Here is a 17,202-nt window from a genome sequence, read left to right on the forward strand (position 1 = left end):
GGCGGGCGGGCGGGCGGGCGGGCGAGCGCAGGGGTGTATCCGCCATCCACCTTGGTGCATCGACGGGGTGGTCGTTCGCTCCGGGCAGGTCAGTGGCCCTGGGTAACATTGAACCATCCGACGATGCAGTCACGGGCGAAGCGAGGGCGCACGCGCGATGTCCTCCCGGTCACCCCCGCTATCGGTAAAGCGGTAGGGGATTGCACGCGCCAAATCATCCCCTCCATATTATTATCCTTCCCCTGCACACGGATCGTACGTTTTCCTGGTCCAGGACATCGTCTGGACTTTGTTCCACGTTTCTTTATCGTCGTCGTCGTCGTCGTCGACGTCGTCGTTATTATCATCTCGATGTTTTTTGTCGCGGGGGGGTTTATTTTTTTCCCTTTGTTTTGCCTCTTTTTATTTGTTTTTTTTTTTTTTTATAAACAGAAACTTCACTTCGGCAACGCTGCGTCAATTATACCGCCGATATGGGATACGGAGAGTCGTTTGGTGGGGCGGGGGAAGCAAACAGCACCGGGTGAATATAAAAAAGCGGATAGGGTAAATCTTCGTGCTTTTTGGATATTCGACGTTTCGCGCCCTAGTTGACGTTGGCACCCCCCCCCCCCCCCCCCCCCCCCCCCCCTTTCCCCGATAGCGAACGACAATTGAAGCCTACTTTGCGCGTTCGAAGCGCCCAGGGGTTTCCTTTCCCCCCTCCGTCCCTCCGTGTAGGCAGAGGACTCGCGTGGAAACAACGGATAACGAATAGAGGCTACCCGAAACCCGTTTTGTCGCTAATTTGCCCGCGACAACTCTCCGTTTCTCCTTGCCTTGCTTCACCTCGATCTCCGTACCTCCAAGGCGAACCAGTTTTTCTATTCGTTATCAACCCCCCCCCCACCCGTTTGGAGTAGTTCGATCCGCTCGCGATGCCGCTGAACTAATCGGTGAAACACTTATTTCCTTCCTGCGCCTGGTGTACGACTTACTTAGATTAACTTCGTTCACCGAACTTTTACGTATACTTCCATACGTATAGAAAATAGACGTGGAACGGTGACGAATAGATGCCAACCACCGGTTCCGTGCAGCAAATATGGGGATCGATTCCGAGTCTGGGTCAAAGGAGGCCGTTCACCCTCCGGTGCAGCCCGGGAGACACGAGACCAGGGTTGTAGCTCGGGGGTGCTTAGGGCGAGGGAGGGTGAAACGCCAGGAAAATAAGGGGGGGGGGGAACAGGGGGGAACAGGGGGGAACGCAGAGTGCGGAGGGAGTCGAGAGCTAGGCCGAGATGACGAGGGACACGCTCTTCCACGTTTTTAGCTGCGTGTGACCAACACCCTCCATCCAAATTCAACGTTTTTTTTTTTTTTTTTGTTTTTTTAATCGATGAAAATTGTAATCCGAGAGTTTCGACGCTTCCGTTTCGCTCTACCTGCCTTCGGTTTTCGACCCGACGAGTTTTGACTTCCTATACATGTACGAAAGCGGAAAACTTTCCGCGCACTCTACTCGCAACGCTCGGCCCGCCGAGCGTGTTCCATGGATGGGGAGGGAATCGAGCTGTCGGAATCGAGGAGAGTACGACACGACGGCATCCCAACCGAAACAATCGTTGACGAAGAACTTTTTCAGAAACTGAAACTAGAGTTCGGGGAACAACGGACGGCTGTCAGAGATTGTCGGTAGCGACTGCGACCCGCATTTTCTACGTGGGTTGAAACGCGACACACTACCGTTTCGCTCTCATCGTAGATCTATTCATTTTCAGTCATCGGTACGAGCCGTACGGAATTTCTTCTCAGTCTGGTATAATTGCATACTTTGGCGCAAATTGCTCGTTCGATGTCCTTATCAAACAGCCTAGTCATGAATGTAAAATTCGTTTGAAAGTCACGAAATCGAGCAGAAGATACGATCCAAGGTATTCGGTAGCATCGCGTATCGTTTCCTTATGAAAGACGTAATTGTTTAAGCGTGATGCCGGAAAGCAATAGAACGACGATATTGACATTTTGTATTAAAAATTTTTGGAAATTCGAAATACCATTTATAATATTTTCGAGTAAACGGTACCCACTCCTGGGGAGATATTCGGCGTTATCGATAAGGTATAAATTTTGGTATAAATTTTGCAATTCCTTTCACGTCATTTCCCTTCTCCGTCATAATTCTTAGCTCGTCAGCGAAAAGTTGGAGGGAAGGGTGGATGGATGTTTGGGACAATGTTAATCTCTCGTCAGTCGTAAAATTAAAGGTGTGATAAAAATTAATCACCCGTAACCAACCTGCGGTACGGTATCGTCGCCACTCGGGAAACTCCGTTCAACTGCAGATCGCAAATTCACCGACAGATTTTCCCACTTCCGCGAGTCCCTTTACTTACGGACAACGGCAGCACAATTCGCGCACTTCGCGTTGCAGTAAAAATGGCCTCTATTTTATTCGTGCGTAAAAATTGCTTCCCAATGTCCATCTGGTTTTCGCGAATGCCGGGCGGTATAATCGTCGCGGCGCGCAGCCGATTTAAAATAGATGGAAATGTTGAAGATCGATTTTTTTATCTCAAGTTTTGTTCAATGACTTTCGAACGATGGGGAAAAACGTCGAACGGGGAAACGTGATAGGGGTGATAATGGCACCTTGAATACCGTCATCGAGTAAATGGATTTCAAGCACTCTTGATACATGCGAAAACAAGCGGTAAATCCGACTGACCTCAATTGGAAAGCCCTAAAATTTCATGCCCGGATTTTGTTTCTTCAAGCTCGAAAGAGGAACTGGAGAAATTCTTCTTACTGTTGCAAATAAAGCCACTGCATCCATTGATCCCGACAATCGATCATTTCCGGGCTGAATCTGATTCTGTGGATCATGAGAACTTCGATGAAAACTCGGTTGATCCGTCCTCGGAAAGTCGTTGAAAAAAATTCAGAGGATTCAAATGATAATGATAAAAGATAAATGTACGCATATATACCGAATGAGCATTTCATCTGGAAGAGGACATCTCGTTCTTCTCTTTTTTTTCAACTACTGGGCGGGCTTTATTCCGAAAGCTTTTACAAGAATGATTTTACGCACTCTCGGAAACAATGCTCGTATTTCTTGAAAAGCCGGAAGTAGATAGTATGAACGTCGAATATGTAAATACTTTACGACGAGAGGGTCTGTACAAGGAGTTTGGAGTGTATACAGCCCAGAGTGAACGGAATGTAAAATATTCATCGAATCATGGAACGATTAGAACAATCATTGAATCCGGACGCAAGAATCACACGGAGTTCGATGTTCCGGAACTTTCGATCACTGGCGCTCGAAAAAATCCATATTCTTGGTCGTCCCCTCTGCTTAACCGGCGGTAAGCAAAAGATCGACCGAGCACGGTTTACACCTTATCCAAAGTACTTACCGGCGGTTGGTGTTTCTCCCGGTGTAAATTCATCGACGAACGGTAACTCCCTCGACGCTCTCAAATTATTCGAGATGCATCGGAAACGTTGAAATTTCCGAGCAGCTTGGTAAACTCTGCGCAAAATCCTACAGGTCTGTCTCGAAACCGGATGGTACGAATGCGAAACGAATTTCGCGATTCGAAATACTTTTTATCACAAATTCGACCGTGGATCTTATCCGCTTCTCGGCCTTGTCATGATTCAGGGCTTATAATCAATTGTGAAACGAGAACACGGCTGGGTAGGTATAATTCTCATTGATTTCCAAATAATAATGCGACGTAAGTTCTCCGTTTTCTTGTGTTTTCATTATACGGTTCCTAAGCAACAATATAACTGTATATATTGCGAACGATGTAGATTCGAGGCAAGTGCATTCGACTTTCCAAGTCCGTTTGTGACAAGCCTATGCACCTGGCAACTTTGGAAACCGTATTCATTACTCATTATCTACGATGACGGATCAGCGAGTCAAGTTACAAAAAATAAAGGATTTAACCAATATTTTAAAGGTGACGTAGAAATTCCTAACTCATAACTAATTTCACGTAACTACGTTCAATTATATCGTTGAAATCTCTCTCCGATTTTTCTGCAGGACACTGACAGAAACCTGACCATATGTGAGGAGATTCTTTCAGCTTTTATGGAAAAAAGATTGCAGGTAAAACACGAGATATTATCGTCACACATTTTTATAGAATATTCTCATCATTACATCTACTTCGGTTATAATTACTATAAAAAAAAAAGAAAACGATAATGATAACACTCAATTCACAATGTCAAGCTCAAACAAATTCAATTTTACAACTATACCTTACATAATATACGTCAGAAACTATAAACTTAAAAAATAATAGAAAAAATGAACAGTCTCCGATGCGGATTAATTTACTTTGGGAAAAAAGTAAACGGGATTTTTCGTGCGATAATGGGGACACTTGGATTTTTCAACGTTCTCGACGATCACAATTACCATGATACCATAACGCTTAGTGTTCGCGTCCCTCGGGAAGACATGAGCGATTCTCGACGACGAGAACAAATGGATTACCATTTGTTGTGCCAGCCGCCTCCGTGGCCACTGTACCACGACGGCCAACCGTGACCGCCATACCATCCCCCGTACCATCCGTGACCCCCGTAACCGCCGTATCCCCAGCCGGGCCTACGAAGAAGAAACGTATGATTTGGTTTTGGATTTCTGCCTTTTGAGTCGAGTTATTCGCAATTTTGCGATCGTCAGATAAAGATCACTGGACTCGCACCATGGCCATCCGTATTCAGGCCACCCCCATGGCCCGAATCCGTAGCTGCGTTTGTTAATCTTTTTGTCCTCCGTTTGTTCCGGTTCCTGAATCGATCGTTCCTGAGCGACGATAGCTCCCGCGGGTACCTCGTTGCTCTCGCCAATTTCGGTTGGCGCGACGGATTCTTGGCTAAAAATTTGGACCGCCAGGGTCACCAAGCCCAAAGATAAGAGCTGAAAACGCAAATCGACTGTCGGTTAAAAATTATTCCAGTCAGAATTTCCGCACGTAACTATTCGCCGGAAATTGGGTGAAGAAGAAATGAGAGAAAAGAAGAAATAAAAACAATTCTCTTCGCATCTTACCAACAACTTCATATTACAGGTTATCGCGCGGTTTGCCCGACTGATATCACTTATGAGTCGGGACAGTTCTTTTATACCAGCTCCCCGAGGTAAAACTAATTCGTTTTCTTGATTATGGTAAATTTCCAGCAACTTCGCGGAGCGGTTGAACCACATAGGAAACAGCGTTGGTATAAATGTGGCAAGTGACCACTCCCATTTACAGAGGGCTGCAGGATTTGCACGTAACTTATAACGCGTTTAAGGTACACAGTTGCAAATATACAAATCCCTGGGTACGGGTCAAATCGATTACCTCGCATACGAAACGGGGCGAAGAGACCTATTTGATTGTGAGTTTGTCGGATTCCGATGAAGTGTAAGATACATGAAAGACAAGAATAAACAACATCATTCGTTTCACTCCGAACCCTACCTGCTTTTCACGTATTCGCCTCACAGCTACGATATATTTATACCCGGTAGAACTGGGTAACGCTACCTTTTCCATACGCGCGTAAGGATATCTCGTCCGTACAGCGACAAATTTGTCAGCAATTATCGCGGCGCTTATACGTGACTCCAATAACGGTTCGGATTTTTTTCATTTCATTTCGACTGAAACTTTTTGCCGATCGAGAATCTCGCGGATGCGACGCATACGTCCCTTCGATTGTCCTATCGTTTATTTTTCAAAACGTTCATCGCCTGAAATTCTACTTCGTAATATAGAAATTTGTGTCGTGTCGAAACGAACCGAGGCAATCAGACCGTAACTCGGTGCATTTTCAGCAAATGGTCGTTCGGAATGCCCGCAAAAGAAAAAAAAAAAGGGGGAAAGAAAAAATCTGTCGCGATTCTCGTGGTGTTTTTTAATCACATTCGCATGCATTCAGCGTGCTTTCTCTAATCTCGTAAGCCTGGGTGATGAAGTACATAATGGAATATTTGAAGAAAAAAAAGGTTCAATGAAAAATGTGGGACCAATCGGATTATGGGTAAATAGAATTATAGATAGAACTGTTCATCGATTTTGGAAATCGAGTAACACATTGTTCGATTACAATACGAGTTCGGTGGAAACGGTTAACCGGCCATCCAACTCGTAAAAGGTTCGACTAATGAATTCTAGTTTTACGCAATCGGGTAATAGAAAGCACGTGTTTTTCTATCGTAGGAGATGAGGTTGTGCGATCGAATTGTATGCTACACAGTGCGAACTGGACTCCAGTCATTCGGAATCATGGATACAGTGGAGTAGGAAGCTAATGGCAAATAAACTTTCTCTATATGCAACGAATAAACTCTGGAGTCATTCTAGGAAAGTGACTCGCGCTTGTGTGACACTTTGGCGCAACACTTAGGAAATAATGAAATTGGATTGGAAAAAAAAAAAGAAAAAAAAAATTAACTGTATCGGTTGAATAATATTACCTAAAGAATACCGTGGTAATTTTTCACTCTGTATCTCGTCGTCTAGCAGCAATACCTGAGTCGTATGAATGTGGTGGCAATTTTCAATTTAACGCCATACCTACACAGAGAGAAAACTTAAAAATCGGAATATCGATTAAATTTGACATTCTCGAGGAATGCCTAATATTCCAATAAGGAAGCCATCGGGAGCAGGTGACAATAGAGAAAAGATAAAAAGAAATTGTTACAATTACATCATCGATTACGGAACGACCGTTTACAGAGGCGAGAAATTTCAAGCGAATGCTTCGTCATTTGGCACTGACACTATGGCGAATGCCGTAACCGAAGAATCATCGAAAATGCGGTTATTTTATTATTACGAAATGTTACAGAATTGCGTAACGCGGACGGGTGCGTACAACGACCCGGGTCTGGTATAGGCATACGGTTGGTGGTGCGAAGAATCGATTTTTTTTTTTCCGAGTTAGTTATTTGAATAGATAATATATAAATGATCTTTGATTATTCAATTGCGATTCAATTCTGTTATAAGGATAACGCCGCACGGGGTATCTCGTTGACAGCGTATCGTCGCCACGCTTTACTTGTTTCAAATCAATAAGCGTGTGTTCATGTCCATGTAATTCGAGTGAAACTCTCATTTCTTTTCAATATTATGCAAAAATACCGGAGACCAGTCGACCAGTTACAAACAAGCCTGCGACACGATCGGCGGTCTATTGTTCCGTGGCGTTCGAACGATCAGGTGGACAGTTCCCTAACAAACCTCATATAGCTTAAAAGTCTTCTTCCGAATTCACTCAGCGCCAGAGTTCCCGCATGCCAGGTTCACGCCCCTCTTCGGTTCAGTGACAATATAACGAGTGAATATTATTCGTGCTCGACCGAAAGTGCATTCGATGACTCGATCATCGCCGGGAAGATAGTTCCACGTATATACAGACGAATTAGTCTCAGTTCACGAATATGTTGAACATTAATCTCGTTTGACGAGAGAAGTGAAGCGAGCCGTTAAAATTTTTCTCACGACAATGAGGACTCTCATACTTCTCATCTGGTTCGCCTCCGCTCAAGGCGAACTTGGGCGTGATTGGATCGAGAACGGGGGATCCGTGGACGGGCATGCCGTTCGCGGATCGTTTCAAGCCGCCGGTTATCCGAGCAGATTCGCGATATCCGATCCCTTCGACGTCGCGGACGCTCTTGGTCCGGCGGACTCGGAGGAGACCGTTGTGATTCTCGACGAAAATGGAAGACCGAGAGACAAACGGACATTGGGCTTCATCGTGCGGGGCCTCGCCGGTGCCCTGGGTTACAATTTATCGCCAGTTCAGGTCGCCTCGCTCCCCAACCCCCAACCGCAACCCCCAGCTCCACCCGCGCCGCCCCCAGCTTCGCCAAAACCACCCCCCACCGCATCGGTCGCTCCCCCGAGAAAACCTGCATCTCCTCCTCGGCCTTCCGGACCTCCTCCTGGACCCGCGGCATCGCCAAACGCGCCAGCTCCCTCGCCGAAATCCACTCAGAGAGAAACCATCAGGATCACCGGACTGGTGAACTTCGGACCGAACGCAAACGCAAATCTCCCGGCGCAGTTGACTCGGTACGAGCGACTCTTTCATGGAAATTCCACGGGTGCAGCTCCAGCACCAGCACCAGCACCTGCGGCTGCTCCAGCACCTTCGCCGGGGAAAACTCCGGTCGTTCCACCCGCGCCAAGACCATCTTTGGGAAAAATACCGAGCCCGATTGTTCCTAATTTGTCCCCATTGCTGCCGCCGACGCGTCCCCCAACATCAATGGCGGGAGGGAGTCCGTCGAAACCGAAAGCTGCGAGTCCGGTCAGTCAGGAGGTAGAAACTGAGTACAGGAATCAAAAAGATGTCGAAAAATTCAATGTGGAAAACGTGGAAATTCAAGGGGACAGGGATCCGTATTCGGCGTTACCCAGAGCCGAAGAAAGACACGTGAATCCGCCCGATTGGCTTCAAGGATACCAAGAGAGACTCGAAGAGCTCGAGGAGCGACAAAAGGAGTATGCCGACCGGCTGAAATACCACGAAGACTTACTCGAGAAACAACAGCAAGACCATGAAAATACCGACGAGAGGTTTACGCATCGAGAACAGGAAATCGCGGAGAGAGATAAAGCGCGTATCGCTATAATTCGAGAAAAAGAGCGAGAACGAAATAGTCCGAGAAATGAAGATACAGCGAAGAGTAACGACGAAGAATCCAACGGAGAATACGAAGAAGATGATGGACCACCGAGCGCAGGTCATAGGGAACGGTCGCATTCCGACAACGAAGATGACTCTCCTAACAGAGGAGTCGAACGGGACGAGGACCAAAGTCCAAGAAACTACTCGAGGTACGACGAAGAATCCGTACAGCACGAGGACGAAGATTATTACCCAAAATACACCAATGGCGATAAGCGAGATGAAGAAAATTCGCCACTTTCTGGAGGGAAAGGGACTGCGAACAGACCGAACATCAGGAACAGCTATGGAGAGAGTTTGGAGAACGAAGGAAAAATTGACGAAAACATCGCCGATTATTTTGTAAAATTCAAGGACTCTAGGACGGGATTGTACACGCCTGAAAAAATGATCAAGGATTCTGGTGGCTACGCGAAAGAGAAAGAACCCTGGTGGAAGGAAAATCAGGACGATTTCGACAGCCGTCTGGACAAAATAAGAGAAGAATACGGAACGCCTGTTGCTCCCGAGTCCAAGTACGAAGAATATGAACTTGAAGATGAGCGTGAAGGGGATTCCGGGTCACCGACGAAATTGGAAAGCACTAACGAAGCAGATGAGGCGAGTTCTAAGCCCGATAACGCGAACAAGTCACCGGATTATTCTGAAGCATTCGGTGTCTACGAGCCCTACTCAAAAAATGAAGAACCAGTAGAGAAGCAGGAAGCAATTTCAACTGGTCCCGAAAATGCGGACAACAGCAAAGCAGACTTGAGAGCCGATACGGAGGACAATCTTAACGAGGAATCGGAGGAGAGTCAGCGTGCGGAAGATGATACTAAAGAACTTCCGCTCTACCAATTTGATTTCAAGAATTTCACCCCTTACTTCTCACCCATCAAGTACATTTATGACTCGGACGATTTTGAGCCGGGTATACCGCGAATCCAGTCGTACAATCGGTATTCCGGAAGTACCGAGCCCACCGAAACCGCGGAATCCACCAAGGAAGAGGCAACGGATAGGAGGCTGGCGGGCGACAAATATACACCAAAAATTGGTCTACCGGAAAAATTGACCGTCGGGAATCTCCACGACGGAGAATCCAAGGAGCGCATCGCTTGGCCGGCTCCGTTTGACTACGTGTTCGACAGTACCGAGCAAACGAACGTTGTCGAGCTCCCGGGAAATGCAAATGACGGCTCGTCTCGCGGTGAAGGATCGGAAGCACCCCGTGAAAGATATTCAGAACCAGAGTACGACACCGCAGGCTTCCAGAGCGAACGTAGTGGACCTCAGCAACGAGATGGACCAGACAGTTTCCACGGATATCTGATCGGGACCAAGAGTTTGAAAGAACGTCCGAAAGATCATGAGACCTACGGATATTCGAGGACTCCCAGTGCACCGCGTACTCCGGCAACCAGCGACGACTATCCTCAGAATTCGAAGGAACGTTTTAGCCAGCAAGAATCGAGCCCCCTCAACAAAATCCAACCGACTTATGTCGAAAATGGCGGCTATCCCGCGAACGAATATTCATTCGGAGATTCGCAACGTCGGTACGACGACAATCGTAGACCAGACAATTTGCGAGATTCGGGGCATGGTCAAGAATCTCCGAGGCCATTACCAACGGAGAAACAAAATCAGCAACGATATCGGCCAATTGGATCGCAGTACTACGAACAGAACGGTAATGATCGCATTGCCATTTCTCACGACGGTCCAAACAGGCATTTTGGACTTGCCAATATCGACTTGCGTAATAGAGGAGCGGATTTGAATCAGCACTACGTGCCCTCGGAGCCTCGTGCGAGTGGGCGAAGATTTGACGAAGTAGTCGGTAACGAAGAACCAAGAAATCAGGACCAAGGCTTCGACCCGCAATCGGAGGACAAGTCGTCGCTTAAATTTGACGACCCGAAAAGCGCCCACGACTTTTTTGGCTTCAGTCAAAATGATTACGATTACGAACATGGCGCAAAGAATGGCAGATTGGAAGAGGTCGGTGGAACGCCATCGCCTGATGCTCACGACGATTTGCCGGTTGTTTCGGATCCAACCCCCTATCAGTACGACGAAAAACTAACGGAATTCACCGTCGAGCCAGAAAGTGACACGGAAAAGGTCAAGGTCAAGGAGTACAGAAACAAAGTCGCGACCGTCACGGTCTCCGAAAGAAAACAACTCAGCCCGGAGGGTCCGGTACACCTCATCGGGTATTCTCATCGATATTAACCCTTGATCATTTAACCAGCGAAAAAATTTATTATACATCGATGAAGTTTGTACAGTAGATTATAGTTACCGTTATAAATTGTTGTTCCCAAAAATGTTGTAATTGTATGAAAACATCGCAGATTTTGCCGTCTAGGCGAATCTGAGGATGAAAATCGCGAATAGTTGGCTTTGTATAATTTAATAAGAACTGCATATCGTTAAACTGTAATTAAAAGTTTAATTTTGAACCCGCTTCCCGCGATTCATATCCTGCAGTAATTGAATCCCGTAGTTGATAATATTGGAAAAAAAAAGCCGCCGTCAACAATGCATCGAGAAATACATCAGAGTCGATGGAGGTTTAGCGTTGATTTCAGGGGACTGATGCCTCCTGCAGCTGAGGCAGTAACTTTATTTATACACATGCATTTCCGTGGAGACGTATTACGGCATTCCCTGGAATTTCGTAGAGATATATCGAGCACTTACGTTCGGTTATTTATAAAACTCTGAGGCAGCCAAAAATAAAATAGGCAACTGTTATGGCCTCTTGTGTAACGTTACGGAGTAATTATCCGTCTCCTCTATCTAGGCGTCATCGATGCAGCATCGTTACTTCCATTCATCTTTACTTCCAAATAACGTAACGGCATTCGACAGTTGATTATTCATAAAATTTTATATTTTCAGCAAAAAACTGAAGCAATACAACGGCGGACAGACCTGGAAGCGAAAATGACGGAGATTTTGGACAACTTGAAAACCCGACTATTGATGGTCGATAACTAGATAAAAATTTCTAAATTCAAGAAAGAATGTCTGAATCCGATGTTACTGAGAACAGTGATTTTCTGTGCGAATTGCATGGAGAATAAACTTGATTGTTAAAGATATCGGATCCGTTATTAAAGTAAAACGAGCCGGGGTGATCGACACGGCGAAAATGTACGCCACACAAACTAGGGCTCACCTATTATTTCGATGTAAGAGATACAATTGCACGTGTGCCAGATGAATTTTTGTGTGAGTTTTTATTCAAGTTTCAAGAAATAAAACCGTCAGCAATGTTTCCTGAACACCAACTCCTTTAATTATTCTTAAAATTATAGATCCGCTTGAGAAATGCGCGTATTATGCATGCTTAGGTAATCGCGATAGACTTCAAGGCTATGCAAGAATGGTTTGAGAATTTTAATCTTGCAATAAATGTTTATAGGGTCTGGTTCTCGTGAGGGTCCTCCGTGTTTTATACGTACTATATAATGAAAAAATTGGGCGAAAACTTTTCGAGAGAATTATATTTCTGTCGTGAAATCGACTTCGTGATCAGCTTTTCGCGAACAGGTATAATAACATCAATAATGGTACCAGCACACAACGAATGCTTTTACAACTGTGCAAACGTGATCGACGAGTTAGACTATGCACGTCATGAATTTAGCGCCACCTCTTTGGGTCTGATGTTTCGCTGATATGAAAAGTCAAAAATGGGCTTAGAAAAGCCATATCTATTCAACGATGGATGATATGAGGTTAGTAGCTAGGTGAGTTATCGTCGATCGAATGCAGCACGGGTGTATCCATAAGTACAAATGTACAGTGCTGAACATCGTTAACGTCCTGTGTCAGATGTTCTCCTGATACCGAAATTGAACAGCGGACTGAAATTTTTAAGTTATCTTATTTCAAACGCAACGCGATCTCTCGTGAGATCAATCGCACTTATCATTAGTTAGTGTATAATAACGGACGTGGTGATAATAGGTGACGTATGTTCATTGACAGATCATTGATGTTGATTACGCATCGTCATATTTAAGATTCGAAAGGACGTGATATGGCATAACTAATTAAAAAGGCCTTCCGAGTCCTGGTACATCAACGCGATATGGTTGGCTGTGGAACTATGGATACTTTCAACGCGTCTCTTTATGGAGCAGATGTACGATCATCATTTTGAGTAGAGGGAAATTGAATCCATTTTGTAAGTTTTCAATCAATTTAGTCCACAAAGATTGTTCGTAGTATCATTAGTCTTGAACACGATAACGATGAATTGATTTTTCAGAATAAAGATCAACGGAGATAGCGATCATAGAAATCATCGGTCCGCTGATGATTTTGAATTATTATTCTGTTCTGATTTGCCAGAAGGGGGATGGGCAGGCTACGGAACATTTCATCACCGTGTCTGGGGTGTTTCATCACACGCATCATCTCTCATTAAAAAAAAATCTTGTCCTTGCAAGAACAAATATGACAGTACCTTGAAGGTAAATGACACGATTGTATTTCCGAAGACATTGTAACTGACGCTGTATCCATGCGAACAAACTTTTGTGTAAATTGAAACGATAATAAAAGTTTACCGCCGATGATATGAGCTGAGAGTTCGAGTCGCATTAATTACATCCCAATCACATCATCCCTTAGAATCCCTCACATTAAGCGATCCATCGCATCGCGTTGCACGTCATGACGTATACATAATGCTCTGACATAGGTGGCTCTCTTTCTTTAATTTTTTTCACGATTAATCGAATGATTGATTTCGTATATTCGCAATTACTGACGCGAAGAAAGAGGCTTTCGCCGAATCAATAAAAAGAATATATTCCGTTACACCGTGACCTCAAAGAAACAAATCTGTCGATCTAATTGAGACGGAGAGCAATGTTTATGGAAATGTCTCGATTATTCATACAATTTTAATCTCACACTCACGATATATTTAGTTATATGGAATTATTTATACCAACTTACCGGCGTATTTGTTATTTTCTGTTATCATGAGTGAATTATGTGTGAATGATTTATGGCCTATTTCATTTACGAACAACACGCAATAAATGTGTCTGAAACCATAATTAGTAGCCTACATTCGATTATTGTTATTGGCCGTTATACTCGTAAAAATATTACAGCACTGGGAGAAATTTCTTGAAAGTATTCGAACAATAATAAAATTCTAAGTTGATGAAACTACACTCGTTTGCTCCTACTGAAATTTCCATCTAATATGTTGCGACACGTAAAGGGTAACGACAAATGGCTACAATTTACGATCAGCCTCAAGTAACTATGATGCGTTGGTCATCGTGATACAGCAAATTCAACTTACGCGAACTTAACCAAATTCATAAATATTTAACTAAATGCTTATATTTCTAGTTTCTTAATCTATTCTCATATAATGTAGACATTACGCATCGTTCGTTTCACGATCGTTATATACTTGGTTTCAAAAAATTACCGCTGATCTTATCGAATCTTGAAGATAAACTATTCAAATCTGAATCCCTGATTCAATATTTTCAAAAACTTTCAACAGTTATGAATCTTTTGCAGGTGATATCTTATACATATAATTTTGAAACTAAGTTCTCTCACCTGTAATAGCGCGACAAGTGATTACAATTACAAAAGCAAGTGGGCAAATTTGCTATTCGATTCAGGTGCGTTAAATTCAACCTCAAGCGACAAAACCATTTTTAATTTTTCGCTGGTCATCTTCTGGGCATGTAGGCAGAGCTGGTATATAAGACTGCAGAGTTGTCGCATTAAAATTGTGAGCTCAACACACGATTTCGGCACACGTTATTTCGCCCTCTCAACCGCGCCGGTACTGAGTGATAAGGCCGGCAACATCAGGAATCTTCGAATCACGATAATATAAATATTACCTGAATACTATCAAAGATGCCAAACGGTGTCTTCCTCTTCCTCGCAGCGCTATTGGCTGTCGGTTCCGCATATCCTGACGGAACGACACGATTAATCACATCTGAAAGACTGCCCGTTTGTGACGAGCAGGTGAGTATTTCAACGTTGGATCTTCGGATGTATAGGGGTGATAGTTCAGTGAACAATTACCGAATTGAATTAATGCATAATTTCTACCTAAGACTTTGCGCAATTAATTAGCCCTACTTATGTTACCGTTTGTTGTTTTTTTATCGTACAGAGACCTGCTGTAGAAAATGTGACCTCGTTGCCGGACGAAGTAAACCTGTTGGAACATTGGGAGGGAAAAGTAGTGGTCGTGACCGGAGCTTCTTCAGGAATCGGCGCCGCGATCTCGAAACGTCTCGTCAAATCAGGACTGACGGTTGTAGGACTCGCTAGAACGATATCTAAATTGGAGGTAAGAGATGAAAACTACAATGCAGCAAAATTCCTAATAATTTTCGGAAGATTTTTCAATTTCTGGAAAGAGCGGTACTATGAAGAGTGGAAAAATTACGTTGGTCTTCGGAAATCTAAAAATGACGGATCGAATATAATCGTACGAGTGATTAGGCCGCAAATAGAAAAATTTCGAGATAAAGTGAACCCAATTTCGCGATCGGAAAATCATTCCATCTTTCATTTCAGGCAATCGAACAGAGTTTGGCGGGCGCCAAGGGAAAATTCTACCCTGTTCAGGCGGACGTTTCAAATGACGTAGCCGTCCGAAACGCCTTTGTGTGGATCAAGACTAATTTGGGAAACGTTGACGCTTTAGTAAATAACGCCGGAGGCGCTATCGTTGGAAATATTGTCGGTGAGAATTACGTCTATTAATATTCGTTAGAGCAACGAAAATTATTTCATTAATTGTTCACTCATGCAATTTATCAAAATATTATTAGACCTGGATGCCAGTGACTACAGAACCACGTTCGATACAAACGTGCTAGGATTACTCTACTGTACAAAGGAAGCTTTCAAAATCATGAAGGAGAAAAGAACCGCAGGAACGATAATCAATATAAATAGGTATTTACCTGTTATATTGACTCCAGAATAATTTTTCTGCATTTTATTGTATTAAATGTTCTCGAAATCGACGTCCATTTTTATTATATTCATTTTCCAGCGTTGTCGGTCATCGTATCTACGATATTCCGGGTCTTGCGTTGAACGTTTACCCTGCAACTAAATACGCAGTGACAGCAATCAGTGAAACTCTTCAGTACGAGATGGCCCATGCTGACTTAAATATTAGGATAACGGTGAGGATCACAAACTTTCCCAAAGATTTCTACATTTTTATCCGGACGTTTCGCTGTAGTTCTTTTTTTTTTTTCTCTACCAATTTTGACCAACGTTTAATTTGTTTTTCTGCTCATTCCAGAGTGTGAGTCCGGGTCCAGTAGAAACGAATTTCCCAAAACCTGCGGGATCCGGCGAGAGCCTTCCATTTTTGTCGCCTGAAAATATCGCAAATGCTGTTGCTTACGTTTTATCGGTGCCGCAACATGTCCAGATTACCGAGCTGACCATTAAACCGCTCGGACTTAAGATATAGAGTGAAATAATTATCGGTGTTAAATCGCATGTTAATTTGCTGAATTAACGAGAAAAAAAAATACCAAATTTACAATAGAACTCTGGCAATCGTCATCTGCATTGCGATGACGAATCCAATTTCAAACTATGCCAGAATTTATAAAATAAAATTTCAAAATAATCCTGATTAATTACTGTAAACATTATTCACTATGAAAAAATAATAAGAAAATATTGATGACGATGATTCATCTATTCGCATGCAACTGGAAAGTCCATCGAGAAACTATTCGGACTATCGAAGAATGAATGAAAAAATGGATTCAGTGAATTCCTTTCGAATGAGTAGGATGATAAAATTGTTGCTACGTTATAAAAACGAGAATTTATTAATTCTTTCTTCGTTATCACTCCAGCGTCAAGGTCGCTTTAACATTGACGGCTCACCGATTTCACCTCAAAGTGTGAGTTTCAAATTGACAAGAACACAATATATTCCTACTTGTAGTTTGAAATGACATACGGCAGACATATTTTGTACAAGAATTTACAAACATATCTTCATTTTTTTCTTTCTAGAAGCGAAGAAAATTGAGCTGTTAATAAAATCTATTGATCGAGATATCGGTCAATGACGTCCGCAGAAACGTAGATAATTTATATTTTATATTAACGGAACAAATAATTCATGGATGATAGTGAATTTTCATTATTGAATGGACTGCTTTAGCTTCATGTCTACATATCAGAATACAATTTATATACTTTTTCTTGCAAAGTAGATTATCCACATAATTGATGAGTTGCCATTATTACTCCGTAGGCTGCCATGCCCCTGAAAAACAATATCAGGTCCTGGGACTAAAAATAATGTGAGTCTAAATTACAGATCACATGTTGCAGAATTTCAAACTTTTACTCTGAATCGACTTTTTTCTAAACCTTCAATGGTTTTCTAATTTGAGGGTCGAAAATAAGACTCGGGCGGTGTATCTTGAGCCCGGGAATCCGAATCTGCAAGCCAAA

General features: G+C 43.5%; 4 protein-coding genes across 8 annotated transcripts; 3 read left to right on the top strand and 1 right to left on the bottom strand.

Annotated features, from left to right (window-relative positions):
• Window positions 1–3,525: 3,525 nt before the first annotated feature.
• On the top strand, window positions 3,526–12,889 carry LOC105685139. 5 transcript variants are annotated; one of them, XR_007280094.1, is made up of 5 exons: window positions 3,526–3,685; window positions 3,805–3,956; window positions 4,043–4,108; window positions 11,596–12,449; window positions 12,691–12,889. XR_007280094.1 is itself a non-coding variant. In XM_020851948.2 (4 exons), the coding sequence occupies exons 2-4, from the start codon at window positions 3,900–3,902 to the stop codon at window positions 11,692–11,694; spliced, it is 222 nt and encodes a 73-aa protein (XP_020707607.2). In that variant the 5' UTR covers window positions 3,526–3,685; window positions 3,805–3,899; the 3' UTR covers window positions 11,695–12,889. The 5 variants fall into 5 exon arrangements, 1 of the variants encoding a protein (XP_020707607.2); XR_007280093.1 differs by having other exon boundaries at window positions 11,596–12,437; XR_007280095.1 differs by having other exon boundaries at window positions 11,596–12,437; window positions 12,726–12,889.
• On the bottom strand, window positions 4,478–5,312 carry LOC125502236. The gene is made up of 3 exons (XM_048660239.1): window positions 5,063–5,312; window positions 4,716–4,930; window positions 4,478–4,615 (listed from the first exon to the last, which is right to left on the bottom strand). The coding sequence occupies exons 1-3, from the start codon at window positions 5,216–5,218 to the stop codon at window positions 4,498–4,500; spliced, it is 489 nt and encodes a 162-aa protein (XP_048516196.1). The 5' UTR covers window positions 5,219–5,312; the 3' UTR covers window positions 4,478–4,497.
• LOC110116962 (protein bassoon-like) lies at window positions 7,059–11,551 on the top strand. The gene has a single exon (XM_020851947.2). The coding sequence runs from the start codon at window positions 7,513–7,515 to the stop codon at window positions 10,921–10,923; it is 3,411 nt and encodes a 1,136-aa protein (XP_020707606.2). The 5' UTR covers window positions 7,059–7,512; the 3' UTR covers window positions 10,924–11,551.
• A 1,575-nt stretch (window positions 12,890–14,464) lies between the features above and the next one.
• Window positions 14,465–16,367, top strand: LOC105685166 (farnesol dehydrogenase-like). The gene is made up of 6 exons (XM_012399026.3): window positions 14,465–14,718; window positions 14,870–15,049; window positions 15,280–15,448; window positions 15,537–15,663; window positions 15,764–15,899; window positions 16,022–16,367. Exons 1-6 carry the CDS (start codon window positions 14,605–14,607, stop codon window positions 16,193–16,195), a joined length of 900 nt encoding a protein of 299 aa, XP_012254449.2. The 5' UTR covers window positions 14,465–14,604; the 3' UTR covers window positions 16,196–16,367.
• The last annotated feature ends 835 nt before the right edge of the window (window positions 16,368–17,202 follow it).

The sequence above is a fragment of the Athalia rosae genome, chromosome 1 (genome assembly GCF_917208135.1).
Source record: "Athalia rosae chromosome 1, iyAthRosa1.1, whole genome shotgun sequence".
Lineage (NCBI taxonomy): Eukaryota > Metazoa > Arthropoda > Insecta > Hymenoptera > Athaliidae > Athalia > Athalia rosae.